Source organism: Laetiporus sulphureus (assembly GCF_001632365.1).
Source record: "Laetiporus sulphureus 93-53 unplaced genomic scaffold LAESUscaffold_8, whole genome shotgun sequence".
Taxonomy (NCBI): Eukaryota; Fungi; Basidiomycota; class Agaricomycetes; order Polyporales; family Laetiporaceae; genus Laetiporus; species Laetiporus sulphureus.
In genome coordinates, this window is record NW_024468517.1 from 130145 (window position 1) to 144767 (window position 14623).

General features: G+C 49.5%; 5 protein-coding genes across 5 annotated transcripts; 3 read left to right on the top strand and 2 right to left on the bottom strand.

Annotated features, from left to right (window-relative positions):
* Positions 1 to 4794: 4794 nt before the first annotated feature.
* On the top strand, positions 4795 to 5730 carry LAESUDRAFT_695733 (uncharacterized protein; the record flags this gene model as incomplete). The annotated part of the gene is made up of 3 exons (XM_040906250.1): positions 4795 to 4989; positions 5077 to 5600; positions 5664 to 5730. The coding sequence occupies 2 exons, from the start codon at positions 4798 to 4800 to the stop codon at positions 5536 to 5538; spliced, it is 654 nt and encodes a 217-aa protein (XP_040766871.1). The 3' UTR covers positions 5539 to 5600; positions 5664 to 5730.
* Positions 5624 to 8146, bottom strand: LAESUDRAFT_735441 (peptidyl-prolyl cis-trans isomerase; the record flags this gene model as incomplete). The annotated part of the gene is made up of 11 exons (XM_040910585.1): positions 5624 to 5840; positions 5893 to 6252; positions 6310 to 6425; positions 6476 to 6591; positions 6645 to 6975; positions 7034 to 7180; positions 7234 to 7339; positions 7390 to 7477; positions 7530 to 7726; positions 7778 to 7880; positions 7939 to 8146. 11 exons carry the CDS (start codon positions 8144 to 8146, stop codon positions 5624 to 5626), a joined length of 1989 nt encoding a protein of 662 aa, XP_040766872.1.
* Positions 8147 to 8316: 170 nt separating this feature from the next.
* Positions 8317 to 9151, top strand: LAESUDRAFT_647517 (uncharacterized protein; the record flags this gene model as incomplete). The annotated part of the gene is made up of 2 exons (XM_040904056.1): positions 8317 to 8559; positions 8609 to 9151. 2 exons carry the CDS (start codon positions 8317 to 8319, stop codon positions 9149 to 9151), a joined length of 786 nt encoding a protein of 261 aa, XP_040766873.1.
* Positions 9152 to 9296: 145 nt separating this feature from the next.
* On the bottom strand, positions 9297 to 13958 carry LAESUDRAFT_801836 (uncharacterized protein; the record flags this gene model as incomplete). The annotated part of the gene is made up of 22 exons (XM_040914003.1): positions 9297 to 9605; positions 9661 to 9810; positions 9863 to 10512; positions 10562 to 10636; positions 10752 to 10800; positions 10853 to 10970; positions 11023 to 11140; positions 11192 to 11284; positions 11341 to 11498; positions 11559 to 11603; positions 11657 to 11814; positions 11871 to 11994; positions 12047 to 12145; positions 12204 to 12320; positions 12376 to 12477; positions 12529 to 12949; positions 13007 to 13125; positions 13174 to 13291; positions 13341 to 13406; positions 13471 to 13553; positions 13614 to 13871; positions 13926 to 13958. 22 exons carry the CDS (start codon positions 13956 to 13958, stop codon positions 9493 to 9495), a joined length of 3267 nt encoding a protein of 1088 aa, XP_040766874.1. The 3' UTR covers positions 9297 to 9492.
* A 186-nt stretch (positions 13959 to 14144) lies between these two features.
* LAESUDRAFT_735444 (uncharacterized protein) lies at positions 14145 to 14469 on the top strand (the record flags this gene model as incomplete). Its single annotated transcript, XM_040910586.1, has 2 exons — positions 14145 to 14282; positions 14338 to 14469. 2 exons carry the CDS (start codon positions 14145 to 14147, stop codon positions 14467 to 14469), a joined length of 270 nt encoding a protein of 89 aa, XP_040766875.1.
* Between the last annotated feature and the right edge of the window lie 154 nt (positions 14470 to 14623).

Sequence of the window (14623 nt, forward strand, 5' to 3'; positions counted from 1 at the left end):
CAAACAGGTAGTTTGGGAACTACTGGTCAAAATCCCATCAAAGCACGGTACGATCCAGCCAATGGACCACCAGTGCATCCAGGACCGACATGTCTGGAATTCCAGTGGCAGGAATATCTCCTAGAAATGAATCTCTACGCGCTGTATAATTCTGCACAACCAGAATTGGAAAAAGAGGAATTACAGCTGGGAGAAATCCGACCATTCGCAGGAGATAAGCGAACGTTTATGTCATTCCTCCAGGCTGGAGAACGACATCTCCAGGCAAACATCCACATATACAATGACGACTATAGTCAGATCACGTTCATCCTATCCCACTTCGAACCTGGTTCTGCAGCAGCAAAATGGGTCGAATCATGGGAAGCAGCGATGATCGCATCTACAGGAAGATCGGATGATCTGGGACTTTATCGCGACTTTCGGATGACACTCCAAGAAAAGTATGGAGGAGTCGCAACCAAGGACCAAGCATGGCAAACGTTACTCGACAACCAGTGTAGGCAGAAGAAAGGAAAGGTCGACGATTACATCGGGAATCTCGACATCCTATTTCGCTACGCCGAAATCGACGACGACTATACCAAGCTCGTCCATTTCAAGCGAGGCTTGGAAACGAAGTTGGCAGAAAAAGTATTCCTTACTCCGTCTCCTCCAACCACGTACGAGGATGCTTGCGACAGTGCAAGACAAGTCAACGACCTTCGAAATGCCCATAAGGGAAAAAGCAATATCTTCGATTTCATCACACATGCGAATCATGGTGATTCAATGGATAAAGAAGAGTCGATGGATATAGACGATCCCAATGCAATGGATGTCGATAGGGCACGACGAATACGACAAACACGGAGCCTTCCAGTTAAGAAACGCCTATGCTATAGGTGCAGGAAGCCAGGACACGAAATGGATCAATGTTCCGCAAAGAAGCCAAACATCGATCGAACTTTGCCTGTACAAGTCGTATCAAAGAAGAAGAAAAAGAAGCCTTCTTCAATTAAGAAGAAGGATGAGCGCGCATCTACCGGATCAAAAGAACCCTCAAATGATCCGCCGATCACGAAGAAGATGCAAAAGAAGATTGAGCAACTAGTAACGAAGTTGGTCAATGCAAAGCTTGTCAAGCTTCTTCTCGGAGGTGACAATCGAGACCACCATGTCGATCAGAAAAAGAAGGAAGCCGAAGAAGATGATGATGAACCTATGGATATCGATCGAATGTCTGAACATATTCTTGGCATGAATACCATTCGAATTGGCGCCATACGAACTCATTCATCGCATAACGACCAAACAGCCTTCCCTACGTCAATATGGAAGGAAGTGCTTATGGCATCGCTTGATCTCAGTCAAAAAGAATGGTGTGGTATCAAGGCCATTGTCCAAAGGAAATTTGACAAGAGACGGCAAGGAAATGACGATGAAAGTACTTCATCTTCTACATCTTCCTTTTCAGCAGACAGCGTGCCTCGACGACGTATGGAGACATGTCCTAACCAGAAAAGCAAACAGAAGAGGACAAAGCAGCGGCAGTCGACTAAGTCAGGCCAGCAGTCCTCACCATCCATTAACCAATGGATCAATCAGCCATTCAAAGGAACTTGCGATGATTCTCGCCGCTCACAACCAGGACAAGGACAGTTCTCTGGTCGATGCTGGAACTGTAATCGTATCGGACATCACGCATTTGAATGCCCAAAGCCGCCGCGGAAGGATGTTACTCCTGAAAACAGTAACCAATCAAGGTCACGACCATTGCGAAAGAACGACCGATGGAATGCAGGACGAATCCCTGATTCGCTATCACCTAAGCATCCCAAGTCAGCCTACGTATGAAATTCCAGTATTGATTCTTCGAATCCAAGCACTGGCAGCAATGCGAAGCAAGGAACTTCCCCAAGTCCCTCAAACCCTCAAGCGCATCGCAGTGGACGGACCATCGAGTTGTTTAACAGTGATTCCGAATCATCAAGCGCCAATCAGACTTCTTGAGCTGATCAAGTCGAAAGGAGATACCAGTCTCTGGGCAGCCCTGCGCCGGAACAATCAAGCATCAGCACGAATGATGAATCCTCTGAATCGCACGACGGCTCCACGCATACTGTTTCAAGAATCCTTCCTTCCTCGAAGCGGAAGTGCAGACGGAGAAGACAGGATCTTGTGGTTTAATCACCAAGGGTCTTGGCGGTTGGAGAGGGAAGCTTGTGTTACGAAACGTACCGTCGCGCATGGTCACGTGGTTCCCATGAACAAGCGCCTAGAAGAGACGCCCAATCACGGTCAGGTGATATCAGTCACTATGTGACCGAAGACAGCTTCTAGTCACTATGTGACCGAGAACAACTTCTAGGGTTCTCAAACTCTAACTCCAGGATCTGCGATCCAGGACTTTGGTTCTCATTTCATATTTCAGGTATTTCACCTATGCTTTCCTTAGCTCGCCAACTACCTGGCTCGCAGCAGTTACGCTCCGGTGTGTTTCACCTATCTTTATCACTGAGGCAGTGTAAAGGACCCCTTGTACTAGTACCCCAGACTATAGGTCTGCGACTATATAAAGGGGCGGAGCAGCAGCTGGAAGATAACCTCTTCCACCTGTGACTCTGAACGTTCTCAGTTCTAGAACCCTCGTGCAATCGTACTCGCTCTCAAGAGGTAGTAAGCTCGTACGCTTGCTAGAGTCAGAACAGCGAACCTAGTAACCTGCGGGTGAACGTGCAGTAGCTGTAGCGGCCAAGGCCTAGCAAGGGTAGAGTGAGGACCTCACTGCTACATCGTCTACTAGGCTTGACCACACTATAAACCCTGCTAATAGTCTGCTTGACTATTGGAGACGTCAGGTATATTTGGTATCTGAGTCTCTGTCCACGTTGTGGACTAGTACGTGTGAGAAAGCACACGTGGTTCTGAACGTTCTAGCAGGGAACGCTTCATAACAGCTACGCATAAGATCGACGCGGATGTTTGGTCCGGTGATTCGAGCCATACGGTCCATTCCCTGTTTCAACCAGGGGTACAGTTGCTCCTGATTCTCCTCGTCTGATGCATCTATGACATATTCGATCACGAAACCCGGTAAGTTGCTGATGTAGTCGAGTATCACATCCCACTGACTATGTGGCGTGTATAGATCGTAGTGATTAGGCTGCCACAAAGCGTTGACGAGTAATAGTCTGGCAGCAGCGGAACCGGACAGTATGGTGCCGGTGTCGCACATCATGGCGTGGAAGTCGTCAGTGTCCTCGGAGACGATGCAAACCGGTGAACGTAACAGTTGCATGAATAGAAAGCAAATATGATGAACCGAACATGACGGAGAACCCGCTGACATCGTCGGAAAGACAGATGCAAGATCTTCAATTGGCTCCCCCCACTGGAGGAGTAGCCAGGCCCGTAACGCGATGCGACCGCACATGCTTAAAATTGCCACCCCCCACCGGGAGGGTGCTATAGACATGAGCATAATGAATACGCGAATCATGTAACCTGTTCACCGAAGACGGCAGAGGTGGCGGTGGAGGAATGAACAAGAACAAACAGGTGTAGTACACAACGAGAGCAACGACTGTGAAGGAAGGAGACACGACATAATCAGCGCTGCAGACATCGCCACAGAGGAGTGGACAAACGTACCGGTGAAGCAGATATGGAATGCGTTAATAATACACCTGGTGAACGACATGGAGAGTGACATGAGGATGTCCAGCACAGAGAAGACAGGAGGTAGAAAGCAATGAGGCCTCACAGCCTGCACAGATTTATTTTTCCACAGGAAACCTGATGAAAAAATGGTGAAAATATTTTAAGCCTGGATATGGAAATAGTTTGGAAATTAGGTGGAAACAATTGAATTATGTTACAATTGCTTCACCGAAACATATCGGTATCACATATTTTTGGACTGAAATATCTTCCTTTGGAAAATAGTTTCACTATTGCTGATACGTTTCGGTAAAACAATTGTAACATCATTTAATTGTCTCCGCCCAATTTCCAAACTATTTCCATATCCAGACATAAGATATTTTCACCATTTTTGCATCAGGTTTCCCGTGAAAAAATAAATCTATGCAGGCTGTGCCTGAGGAGCCGGATATCGCGAATGAGGGCAAGTTGTGGAATGAAAACAATATTTCGTAGGAGGAAATATTCCGTATGAACCAAAGCAATATTTCGTATGAACCGTGCACAAAACGGGCCGAATCGCAACTTAGGGATCACGTAAGCACAGGCCATCCCCGTACGTCAATAGCCAAATTTGTCATTTGGAATTAATCCCAGCACGTGCTCAGACGCTCTCTCGTGGAAGTTGAAGTTGAAGAACGCGTCTCAGCACTCGTCTCTGATAAGAATCACCGTATATGCTACAGACATACGCCCATTCCAGCAAAAGCAGCCCGGAACAGACAGGATGGGATTTCACGTTTTCAACCGTGATTTCCGAGGCAAGAGCACGGTTCAGGAATGTTCCAAGGCAAAAGATAGATCAATTCTCCTTGGATCTGTGTTTAGTCGCACAGTCAATCCGGTGCGCTTGACGAAAAGTATCGTCGCTATTTATTTACAGACCTGACTGCCATTTTAATAATTATCATAACCGTTGAACAATATGCATTTGCTTAGCTAGTGCGGGATATTTATTTGACGCATTTGCTCTGCGGCAGTCAAGAAACAATCTTGTAAGGAGATTCACCGAATTGGTGACACATTTACGTCAGGTCATTAATCTGTATCACCATTTCGCACGTAACTATCCTCCCGTGCGAGTTTTGGAGTTGTACAGCCTGACACCATCTCATGCAGCTACTTCCTGCTTTCAATGATATTATCCTCGTGCTAGAGGAGAACACGGATCAGATCTTCTTCATGAATGTTACTCTCCTGCAATCTCAATGTCAATTACCCTACTGTGGGGACATTCCGCCAAGTCCAGAATGCGCCATCAGCGACTGGACCTCCTTCGTTCGGCTTGCCGATCCTCCTGTTTTGGTGAGTGCGGCGGCCGTGGCTCGCCCCATTGACACTTGTCTTCTATCCGCTCCGCTCATCGTCTTCTCCCGCATTTATTGCACCTAGATGCCTGCTCCCCCCAGCCGAATCCCGATTCTACATTCCGAATTATGTGAGCGCGCCAAGTTGGACCGCTCGCACACGGCTGTCGCGCTGTCACTCTCGCCCACACTCGATATCACAGAAGTCGTTCCACTCGCCGCAGTTCTCCTCGAATACCCGATTGCATATGTTCCCATATCGTCGGATCAAAGTTCGTTTTTGGCGGGAGTACCGCTCGATGTCTACACATGCGCACTCGTTCAGCCCTTCCGAGATGATGGACGAACAGCCAAAGTCACGCAAGAACATATCCTCATGAGGTTTTCATGTCCTTGTGGAATAGGCCAGAGAGAGGCGGAGCTATCACCTTCCAGGACCACGGAGAGATTGAAAGACCGGTTCGGCGGCAGACTTAGCGGAGCGGGTTGCTCGGACGATCTCATAGTGCGGCATACCATGGAAACCCATGATCGTGTCTCTCTATAGCAAGAGCACAGTAAGCACATTCGTATGCGCATGTCTGCGTCACATTAATGCCTATCCTAAAGGTACGTTAGAGTCCATTGATCCGCTACTCCACATCAATATTGGTAATTTTGATATCCTCATAGGGTTTGTCCAACTTGTTCGTCTTGACATTTTCTATCGCATGCACTACCTCCAACCCTGACAAAACGCGACCGAAGATGGTGTGCTTCTTGTCCAGCCACGGCGTAGCCGTCGTTGTGATGAAAAACTGGGAGCCATTTGTGTTCGGTCCAGCGTTCGCCATGCTAACCGTGTACGGCCTGTGCGGACGTCAGTGTCCGCCTGCGCCGTAAGATCTCCGATTCGACTCACCTATCATGTTTCAAGTCGTCAGAGAATTCATCCTCGAATTCCCTGCCCCAAATGGACGTGCCACCCGTCCCGTCTCCTAACGGGTCGCCTGTTTGAATCATAAACTTCGGGATGACACGGTGGAAGATGACGCCCTCGAAGTAACCGCTCCGCGCGTGACCGACAAAATTTTCCACCGCCTTCGGCGCCTGCTGAGGGAACAGTCTCAGGTGCATATCTCCCAGGGTCGTGTGAATGGTAGCGGCGTTTGCTAGAGGCGATGGTCCGCCCTTCCCTAGCTCGGCCGTTGATGATGCAATCGTCTGTTCTTCGCGGGTTGGCCGCTCATTGAAGATGTCTCGATCTCCGGATTTATCATCCCTGATGGAGAAAACGCTTAGCGTCGGGTCTCCAAGGTCAATGATGTGAAGCACTCACTCCGGCTCCGATCGCGTGAATAGATAGAACCGCTGGCGCTTGTATCCCGTACAGACGAGGGTAGGATCGCGTATAGCTTTCTCCGCCAGCAAAGGGTTAGCAGAAGCGGCGGCGGCCTACTATTATTAGCAGATGCGCGTAATCAAAGCTACCCGAGAGAACTAACCGCTGTCGTCAGACCCTTCTTTGCCGGGGCGCCTTGATAGAGTGTGAGGTTCATGAACCTAACTGTCTCATCTTTGCCTAACAGTCTCACAACACGATTTGTAACCGTGTTCACGACTGTTTCTTGAAATGAGCCCGAGTGCATCCCATACTTCAAATAGTTAACATACCCTTGATTCCAAGCAAGGTCGGATACAGCACGAACGCGCCTGTCTCATCCCAGATCGCGTTGCACCATCTGCCTGGTATTGTTCCGTCTGGCCCTGGCAGCTCCAGCTCCCTCTCCGCCGCCAGACGACGGCCGAACTCCATGTCTTCTACTTTGTAAATGGCTGTTCCGGCTTGTTGCATTTCCTGGATGGCTTCCAACGATTCGTCATACTTGCGCGTCAACTTTCCTGACAGGAATGAGAATATACGAATCTGACGGTCCGGAAGGGAGAATGTAATGAAGGACGAGGAGTCTGGTGAGAGCGTGACGCATGTCGGCGTTGATTTAGACTTTAACGAAGCTAAGTTCAGAAGAACACGACAAGGAAGAAACATTATTGTGTGTTACCTTCTTGAACTCGTACAAATCAGTCGCATTTTTGAATGTCCACAAGCCATGGACATTCTTCGGCAGCTCGAATGGCTCAATGGGGTTCCAGTACTCGACAAATCCACCTTCATCTGCGGAGACTACGGTATCGTACCTGTCGCTAAACTGAAAATACGGTCGATAACGTGTCTCGATGGATATTAACGAATGAGACTTGCCGTCATGATGTGCACGGGGAACCTGTGCAACTTGTCGATGGTCTCCAAAGGCTGACCATTCCCGCGACCGTCGTACAGCCGGATCGTGCCACTGTCTCGTTCTGAGCTGAAATATCATTAATTGAGCCAACTCATCGTGAGGACAAGTGTGCTCACACTGCTAGGAGCCCTTGCGCTTGTCCCCTTCGGTGAACCCAGCAGCAAGCATGCGGAGTGTAGCCGAACTTAATCATGTTGATCATGTCTATCATCCTGCGTTAGTGACAGGAAAGGTGCATGAGAAAAGGCCTTCATACCGAAGTTGACGACATCGAAGACCTTCGCCGTGCGGTCCTCCGCGATGCTCGCGAACAGCTGCCCATCTGTACTTGCAGACACACCAATGATAGGAGCGAGGTGGGCACGGTAGTGCTTTACAAATTCAATCCCCTGCTCTTGCTTCTTCCACAGCTTGAGGTGACCATCAATAGATGTTGTCAGAAGGAAGTCCGTTCTGGAGAATTATGTCAACGCGCGCAGACCGGCTCAAGGAGACACCGCATACTTTGTCATAACACAGAAGTTGATGACATCCCTGTGCATGAAACTCTTGTAGTATCTGTCTGCACTCGGGAGGTGATCCAGATATAGTTTCTCATGAGGGAGCACTACGAAGAGATCTCTTGTTCAGCGTGCATGGCGGTAAGAACATATCCTACTTCACACCTTTGCGCTTTTTCTTCGCAGCGCCATTCCCGTTCCCCTCGGCCGGCATTGGCATCGGTCCCACGTCGTCATCAGACTCTTCCTCCGCTTTTGCCTGTGCGTGCTGTGGCTCGACATCTTCCTGCTTGACCAACTGCTCTTGGGCATTTTCACCACCATTGCGGCTCCTCTTGCCGAGAACGGGACTCTCTCGCTCTTCGTCGGACATAGTCATGCAGAAGCTCAGTCAATGTAGCCAGTCGAAAGAGTTGCGTAACAGAGCAGAGTTCAGGTGCCGATGTGAAGCGCCCGCCCAAAGCAGGAGTCTGATCAAAGTCTAGCACCAAGAGTGACCAGCGGTTGTGTCTTCGCATACTCACAATAGCTTGCTCGTCGAAGATGGTCGCTAGCGATGGCCTCAAGTCTGAAAGCGCGAGCTCATCACGTTGGCTAGACTCTGTCGAGGGAGAAATCGCCTTCTTCCGTGCTCTAATGCGCGCAAGACCTGTAGGCATCCACCGCCACTTTCATGTCCTCACAATGCGCAACGCAATTCTCAGAGATACCGGGCACGTAGTCTCGATAGACGACCTATGGGATAAGCTAAGAGCATGCTACGACCTGGAGATCTTGGAAAATATAGTAAGAGCGAAACACAACTATTGCGTCTTCGTGATTGATCAGTTGTTAGGAGACAGATGGCTATGATCCTCCTGGGTACTACAATTCACCATCCCCATCGGCCGTGCCCCTTCGATCCCCGTCTCCGTCAGAAAATCTATCATCACATCCATGGTTCCGCCATGAGTATTCGCTCCCGTCCGATGAGGCATTTGATACCCTCATCTCTATGCGACGCATGCGAGCAACTGCTTCTTTGCCTTCGTCCTCGCCGGCTGCCTCGCCTTCACACCATGCCCGAACGACGTCAGGGACGCGTCAGACTAAGAAAGGACGGAGCAAGTTGAAAAACGTCGCCGGTCTTGTTGGAGGAGACAGCGACAGTAGCGCGTTGACGCAGGAGAGCGGTGACGAAAGTGCTGTCCCCACACCCAGCCTTGCTACAGGGACAGACGTTGGCACTGACTACGCAGACGATGAAGATATGGATGGACGGGATTCCCCAGGTGAGTTGCCTTCGCTATCTGTCCGACGCACTCATCAGAGCATCTATAGGCCCACCCTTAGCATTCAGGCAAGCCAGAAGAGGAGGGAAGGCTTCCAGGAGAGGTAGTGCTGGAAGTCGAGGACGAGGTGCCTCCACGGCGGGAGGCCGAGGCATAAAGCGCAAAAAGAAGTAGCGTGTATCTGAACTTTAGTCAACTCTTCACCACATCGCCACAGGTCACTCGTTGATTAGCCTTTGCCTCCGATTACACTGCTTACCTTCACGCTTGCTAGTTTTTTGGCCATCATTCAGTGCTGTGTCGCTGCTGCTACGTGGCTGTGACGAACTACTACATCTGAGAGTGCTGCTAGCAAGCAATACAGGTCTATATATGCATGATTCTTGGGAGAATTCTCCATGCCGTCAGTGTATTGGTACAGGATCCATCCGCTCTTACACAACCTGCTTCAATCCTCGGTAACATCCATCTTCACTACTTCCTCCGCGGGCTTGTCCAAGGCGGTGTCCTTATTCCGCCTTTCAGCCAGAAATGCATCGATACGTTGCTTAAGCTCAACATCTGTAGAAACACTAAGGTCAGTCCCTGAGCTCGGTGTGGAGGACGAGATGCATACTAGGAATGACGTCTTCGAGGGATAGCGGCATTCGATTGAAGGGATCTTTCGCGTCCGACAGCAGATGCGACTTGATAGTAGAGCGATCAAGGACCGCGTGCGACGAAGGTAGCGTGACTGGATCACGCATGAGAGTATACATGAGCGGGTCTATGGAGGTGCATTGAGCAGATGAAGAACGCATGTCCAGCAAACGACTAACCGAGGAATTCATCAGGAATCTCTCCCAGGTCCTCCTCGGCTTCAATAGTGGCTTTCATCTCTTCAACCTTGACGACAAACATGAGTAGTTTCTCGATTTCGGTGTCGCTCTTGAGGACTCTCCGCTTCGCAATACCAGCTGCATGTTCAAACAGTTCTTTGCGGTAGCTGCGACCGTCCGCTGCAACTGCCCTTGCGAACTCGCCCTGATCGCTCAGGTTAAGATATACCTGTAAGATATCACTGAGAAGCTGCCTGGGGTTGAATTTGTACTTCTCCGGATTCTTCACAATGAGATCTTGACATTTGGGTCCGACCAGTGCATCGAGGTTGTAATCAAGCATGGCAGCGAGACGATCCACAATCTCAGGAACCATGAAGGGCTCCTTCGTCTCACCCGTAAAAAGCTTCAGCAGATCGACTGTCGAGTTGCCTAGTTGCACATAACCGGATGCATGGCGCTCTAGTGTCCGCAGAGCCCCCTCGCGTTCTCGACGATATTGCAAAGACTTCGAGTTGTAAGTCTGAGTGTCCTCCATTTCGGTTTGAATCTCGTGGATCTTCGCCAGTTCGGAGAGTGACTCGTCCATTAGGTAGGTCACATCGTTGATCATCAAGTTCACGAAACGAATGAATTTGTCAATATTATTTCTGCCCGTGACGGTTAGAATCATTGGGTTGAATAAACAGCAATGCTTACTTCGCTTCATCCTTGAGAGCTGCTCGGTGGACCGGATTGTCCCAAATTGCTTTGAATAAGTACGCAATGTTCCGGCTGTTAGGAGAATCAGTGACAGTACATAAGACATGGGGCTATGAAAAGTCACCGAGAGTCTATGTGTGGCATGTCAGCGGCAGCTCAGACAAACGTGACACGTTTGATAGGCCACTCACTGAATTTGTCATAGAACTGTGAGCTGGCACCGGTTTGTTCGACCTCTGTACATTTCCTTAACCCAAATGGATCATGTAGAATACGATCGATGCTCACCTATGTAAAAGTGTGTCAGAGCAGGTATCAGGTACTTCAGCGCCATAGCATGGCTGTTCAGTGTGGCAGCAAGGATGCTGCGGTGCTGACCCCAGCTCAATGTTGCATAGAAAAGGACCTGTACATTCGATTCGAAAGATGCAAAAATGGACAGATGATAATACACTGACCTCCACAAGTTTCGCCTTCAGGAATGGGTTCTTGATATACCAAGTGGACGTGAGAAACGTAAGAGCCCAGATGAGCAGCTCATTCTTGCCAGACAACTCCAGGCTGTCTGGGCTCTGCCTGATGACACTTATAAAAAAGCGACAACAACGATCACAAAATTGCTCTTACCGGACTACGTAGAGCTGATAATCCACGATATCCTCAATGAGATACTCGGGCAGCACCTTGAATGACTGAGGAACCTCCGTGGGTAGGGGCAATCTACAAATGGAATGAGTCTTGAGTCATACGCATGGGCAACATCAAGCATAGCTCACTCTACAGGAGGGTTCGGATGGGAATGTTTAGGGTCCACTTGACGTATCAACCACATAGAGACGAAATTGACGAAGCTAACTGATCGGAAGACAAGCTCGGGCTCCGATAATTGTGTTGTATATGCAAGCTGAGTTGTTAGCACTTTCTCTAACTCAGCCTGTACAGAAAGCACAAGCAATGTTAACGTCCTTTAATGCCTCTTCTGCTTGCGCCTCACCTTGACTGCATTAATCGCATGTTCTGTGCGCGCTTGGAGGGGTGACTACGTGATAGAGTTGAATGTGACAACGGCGTCACAACAAGAACAGAACTCACCCCTCTCCACGACCCATCACCTTCAAGCATCTCTAAGTGCCGATTCATCTCGTCATACTGCCTAGCCAAATCTTCGAAAGTTGAGATCGTCTTCTGGTAGCCATAGTGGTTCATCGCGAGAGTAAGATAGAATATCTCAGATATGAAGTTTGGAGGTCCTGTATAAGATACGTGTGAAGGAATACATCAAACAAGAACGAAATGGCGAGCATACCACCAGTTCCTTCATTCTGCTGTCGCCATTGCTCCGCCTCCTCACTCGTCGCATTGATCCTCGTCTCCTCCTTCAGACTGATACGAGAAGAATGGGCGTAATAGGCCGCGTCGATGCGATCTACCTAGAATCGGGCCATCAGAAAACGCCACCGCGGTATGTCCGTTCTTTTGTACCTTCGTGTAGTTTGCGTCCATAAACGGCTCGCAAAACCGGAATAGAATCGCTTGCGCGTTGACCATGAAACTGTCCGACGCGACGGTCTCCGGTTGCACCTTAGATACAAGTTGCAGTAAGCCTTATTGTACGTAGGCATGAGATTGGCAACTGTACCTGCATTCCGGCCCTCCTGTCATTCAAAGCGACAATACGTGCGAAATACTGTAGGACGGCTTCCCTGGACTCGGGCGAAGCACGAAGGAGGGCGTTAAAGATTTGGAACAACGAGGACTGTTGAAGGCCGTGTGAGCGAACATGATGCAAAGAAACCGAACAATGAGTTTACCTGTAGACTCTTCAGAGTTCCTCGCAGACTCGCTGTTGAAGACTCGACGTCACTTGCAGACCGGTCCTTGGGTTTGGAATAGTACGTGTTCGCAATCGTTGGCTGGTCTTCGTCAGATATGTAGCATCAAATACTTAGCAGAGTTACGCTTACCCACTCCCTCTCAAAGACTCCCAGCTTCAGGAGAGGTCCGAGGAGGCTGACATGTTCGAACGTCGGAGGGGTCGCTCCTTCTGGATTCCAGAGCTGATGCCGCGTAATCATGCAAGCAATGCTCTTGATGCTAACAAGCACCTCCAAGCCGCCAATGACACCTCGCCAGCTGCCATCACCGCCGGCGAGACCCTCGGGACGGAATAGCGACTCGTGAAAACACAGTTGGGTGATCACAGGTCCGAGAACACCGTCGACCTCATTCTCTGGCTCGAATCTCTTCGCGAGATCTTGCAGGAATGGCTCGACTTCGGATGGTGTCAGGGTGTTGGGGGAAGAGGATGTTGAGCCAAGGAGCGGAGCTGACAGAGACGAAAGGGAAAGGAGAGGTGCCACTAGTTCTGGCGGTCCGGGCTCACGCCTGATATGCAATATAGTAAATGAAGTAGTCAAAGCAGTATAGAGCGGTATGACATACCCCGTTGGCTGAGGAAACATCTCTGGCTCTTGTAATGATAATCCAGCATAGGATATGATCAGGTCGCGCAGCTTCTCTAATACTTCATTTGCTCGCTGCACCTCCATAGGCGGATATCCCTATTTATCATGATTAGACGAGCCATGAATGACCGTTGAGGAGATTACCTTCTTGAGTAATGCAGACTTGGAAGAGTTCAGCCGTTTCCAACATCCGACTAGGTATTCAAAGACAGTCTGCTGAGCAGGGAGGGAGGCGATGACAGCAACGTATTCCAGATCATCCCTGATTATTCTCTTAGCGTCATACCACGTTTCAAGGGCGCGGAACTCACGACATGGATTGAGGGTCCAATTCTAACCTAGCAATCAGGACGCGGTCGGCGATGTCGGCTTGCAAACTAATCGGTTTCGAGACATCTGCCAAAGGTTATGGTATGAACGTAGATGTATGATATGTCACACATACTTTGGTCTTCCGACTCAAGCTCGGCTGCCAAATGCTTTAGCCACACGGTCTCCCAGCCACTCTTCTCAGCGGCGTCTTTCTACATGAAAAAGAGCAGTGCATCAGAAGCGGGGATACACATCATATTAAACTGACGAACACTCAGTGTCACATTCAGGACATAGCTGATTGTCTCATTCTCCCAATTAGGGAAATCTAAATGAATAAGCACATTCGGAGCCCTCTTCCTCGGCACGGGGGAAGCGGCTCGGGGTACTTCAGAAGTTCTCTTCTGCACGACTTGCTGAGCGATCTTAGGCTTTGCTGCTTGTGCCGGTGCAGGAGGAGGCGTCGATGAAGTCGATGCAGGCGGTGTGGGGCCTGTGGTCTGCAGCTTCGCCAGTCGCTTCAAGCGAATCTGGAGCACAAGGTTTATCATCTACCATGGAATTTGAGCATGATAAAAACTTACACGGTCAGCATCTTCCTGAGGGTTCGAAGACATGATTGACAAAAAGAATGCGGGTTCACTGCAAGTTGGTGAATGTCGAGTGGCCTGAACGTGATCGAATACACGTGGTAGGCGCCCATGGGACGCGTGTTAGCGATGCACGTGACCTGAAAGTCAAGACCTGCCCCTCCAATTTAGCGTCATCTCTGGCAAGTACTCATCCGCTAGCCCAAGATCGCAATGTTCTCATTCTACACCCGGGTACTGTCCACGACACGTCTGTTTTCAACGTCTGCTTTTGCACAGTATCCGAAGTTGAAGAGCCACTCGGGCACGAAGAAGCGTTGGCGGTCCATCGCTTCGGGCGCGTTCAAACGGGTACGTGATGAAGCTAATACTCATGCATCATTCTGACCGACTATCGATTGGTTAGAAACATGCTGGACACAAACATTTGAACGTCAACAAGAGCTCGGCCAGGAAGAACTTCTTGGGGCAGACCACCTATTCTGAAGGCTCGCAAACGTCGAAGTTGCGAAAGCTTTTGCCGTACGGCTCACATTGAACGATGACTTCCAAAATCCCGTGTGCATTGAACTTTAAGGCTCAATGGTATACATCCCTTGTAGTTTCTACCGAAGTCCATCTGACCCCCCTCCCGGCTAGCGGATTGTCTTTTGATACTAGACTAGATACCCTGTGATGTCTTCCCAGTGGTG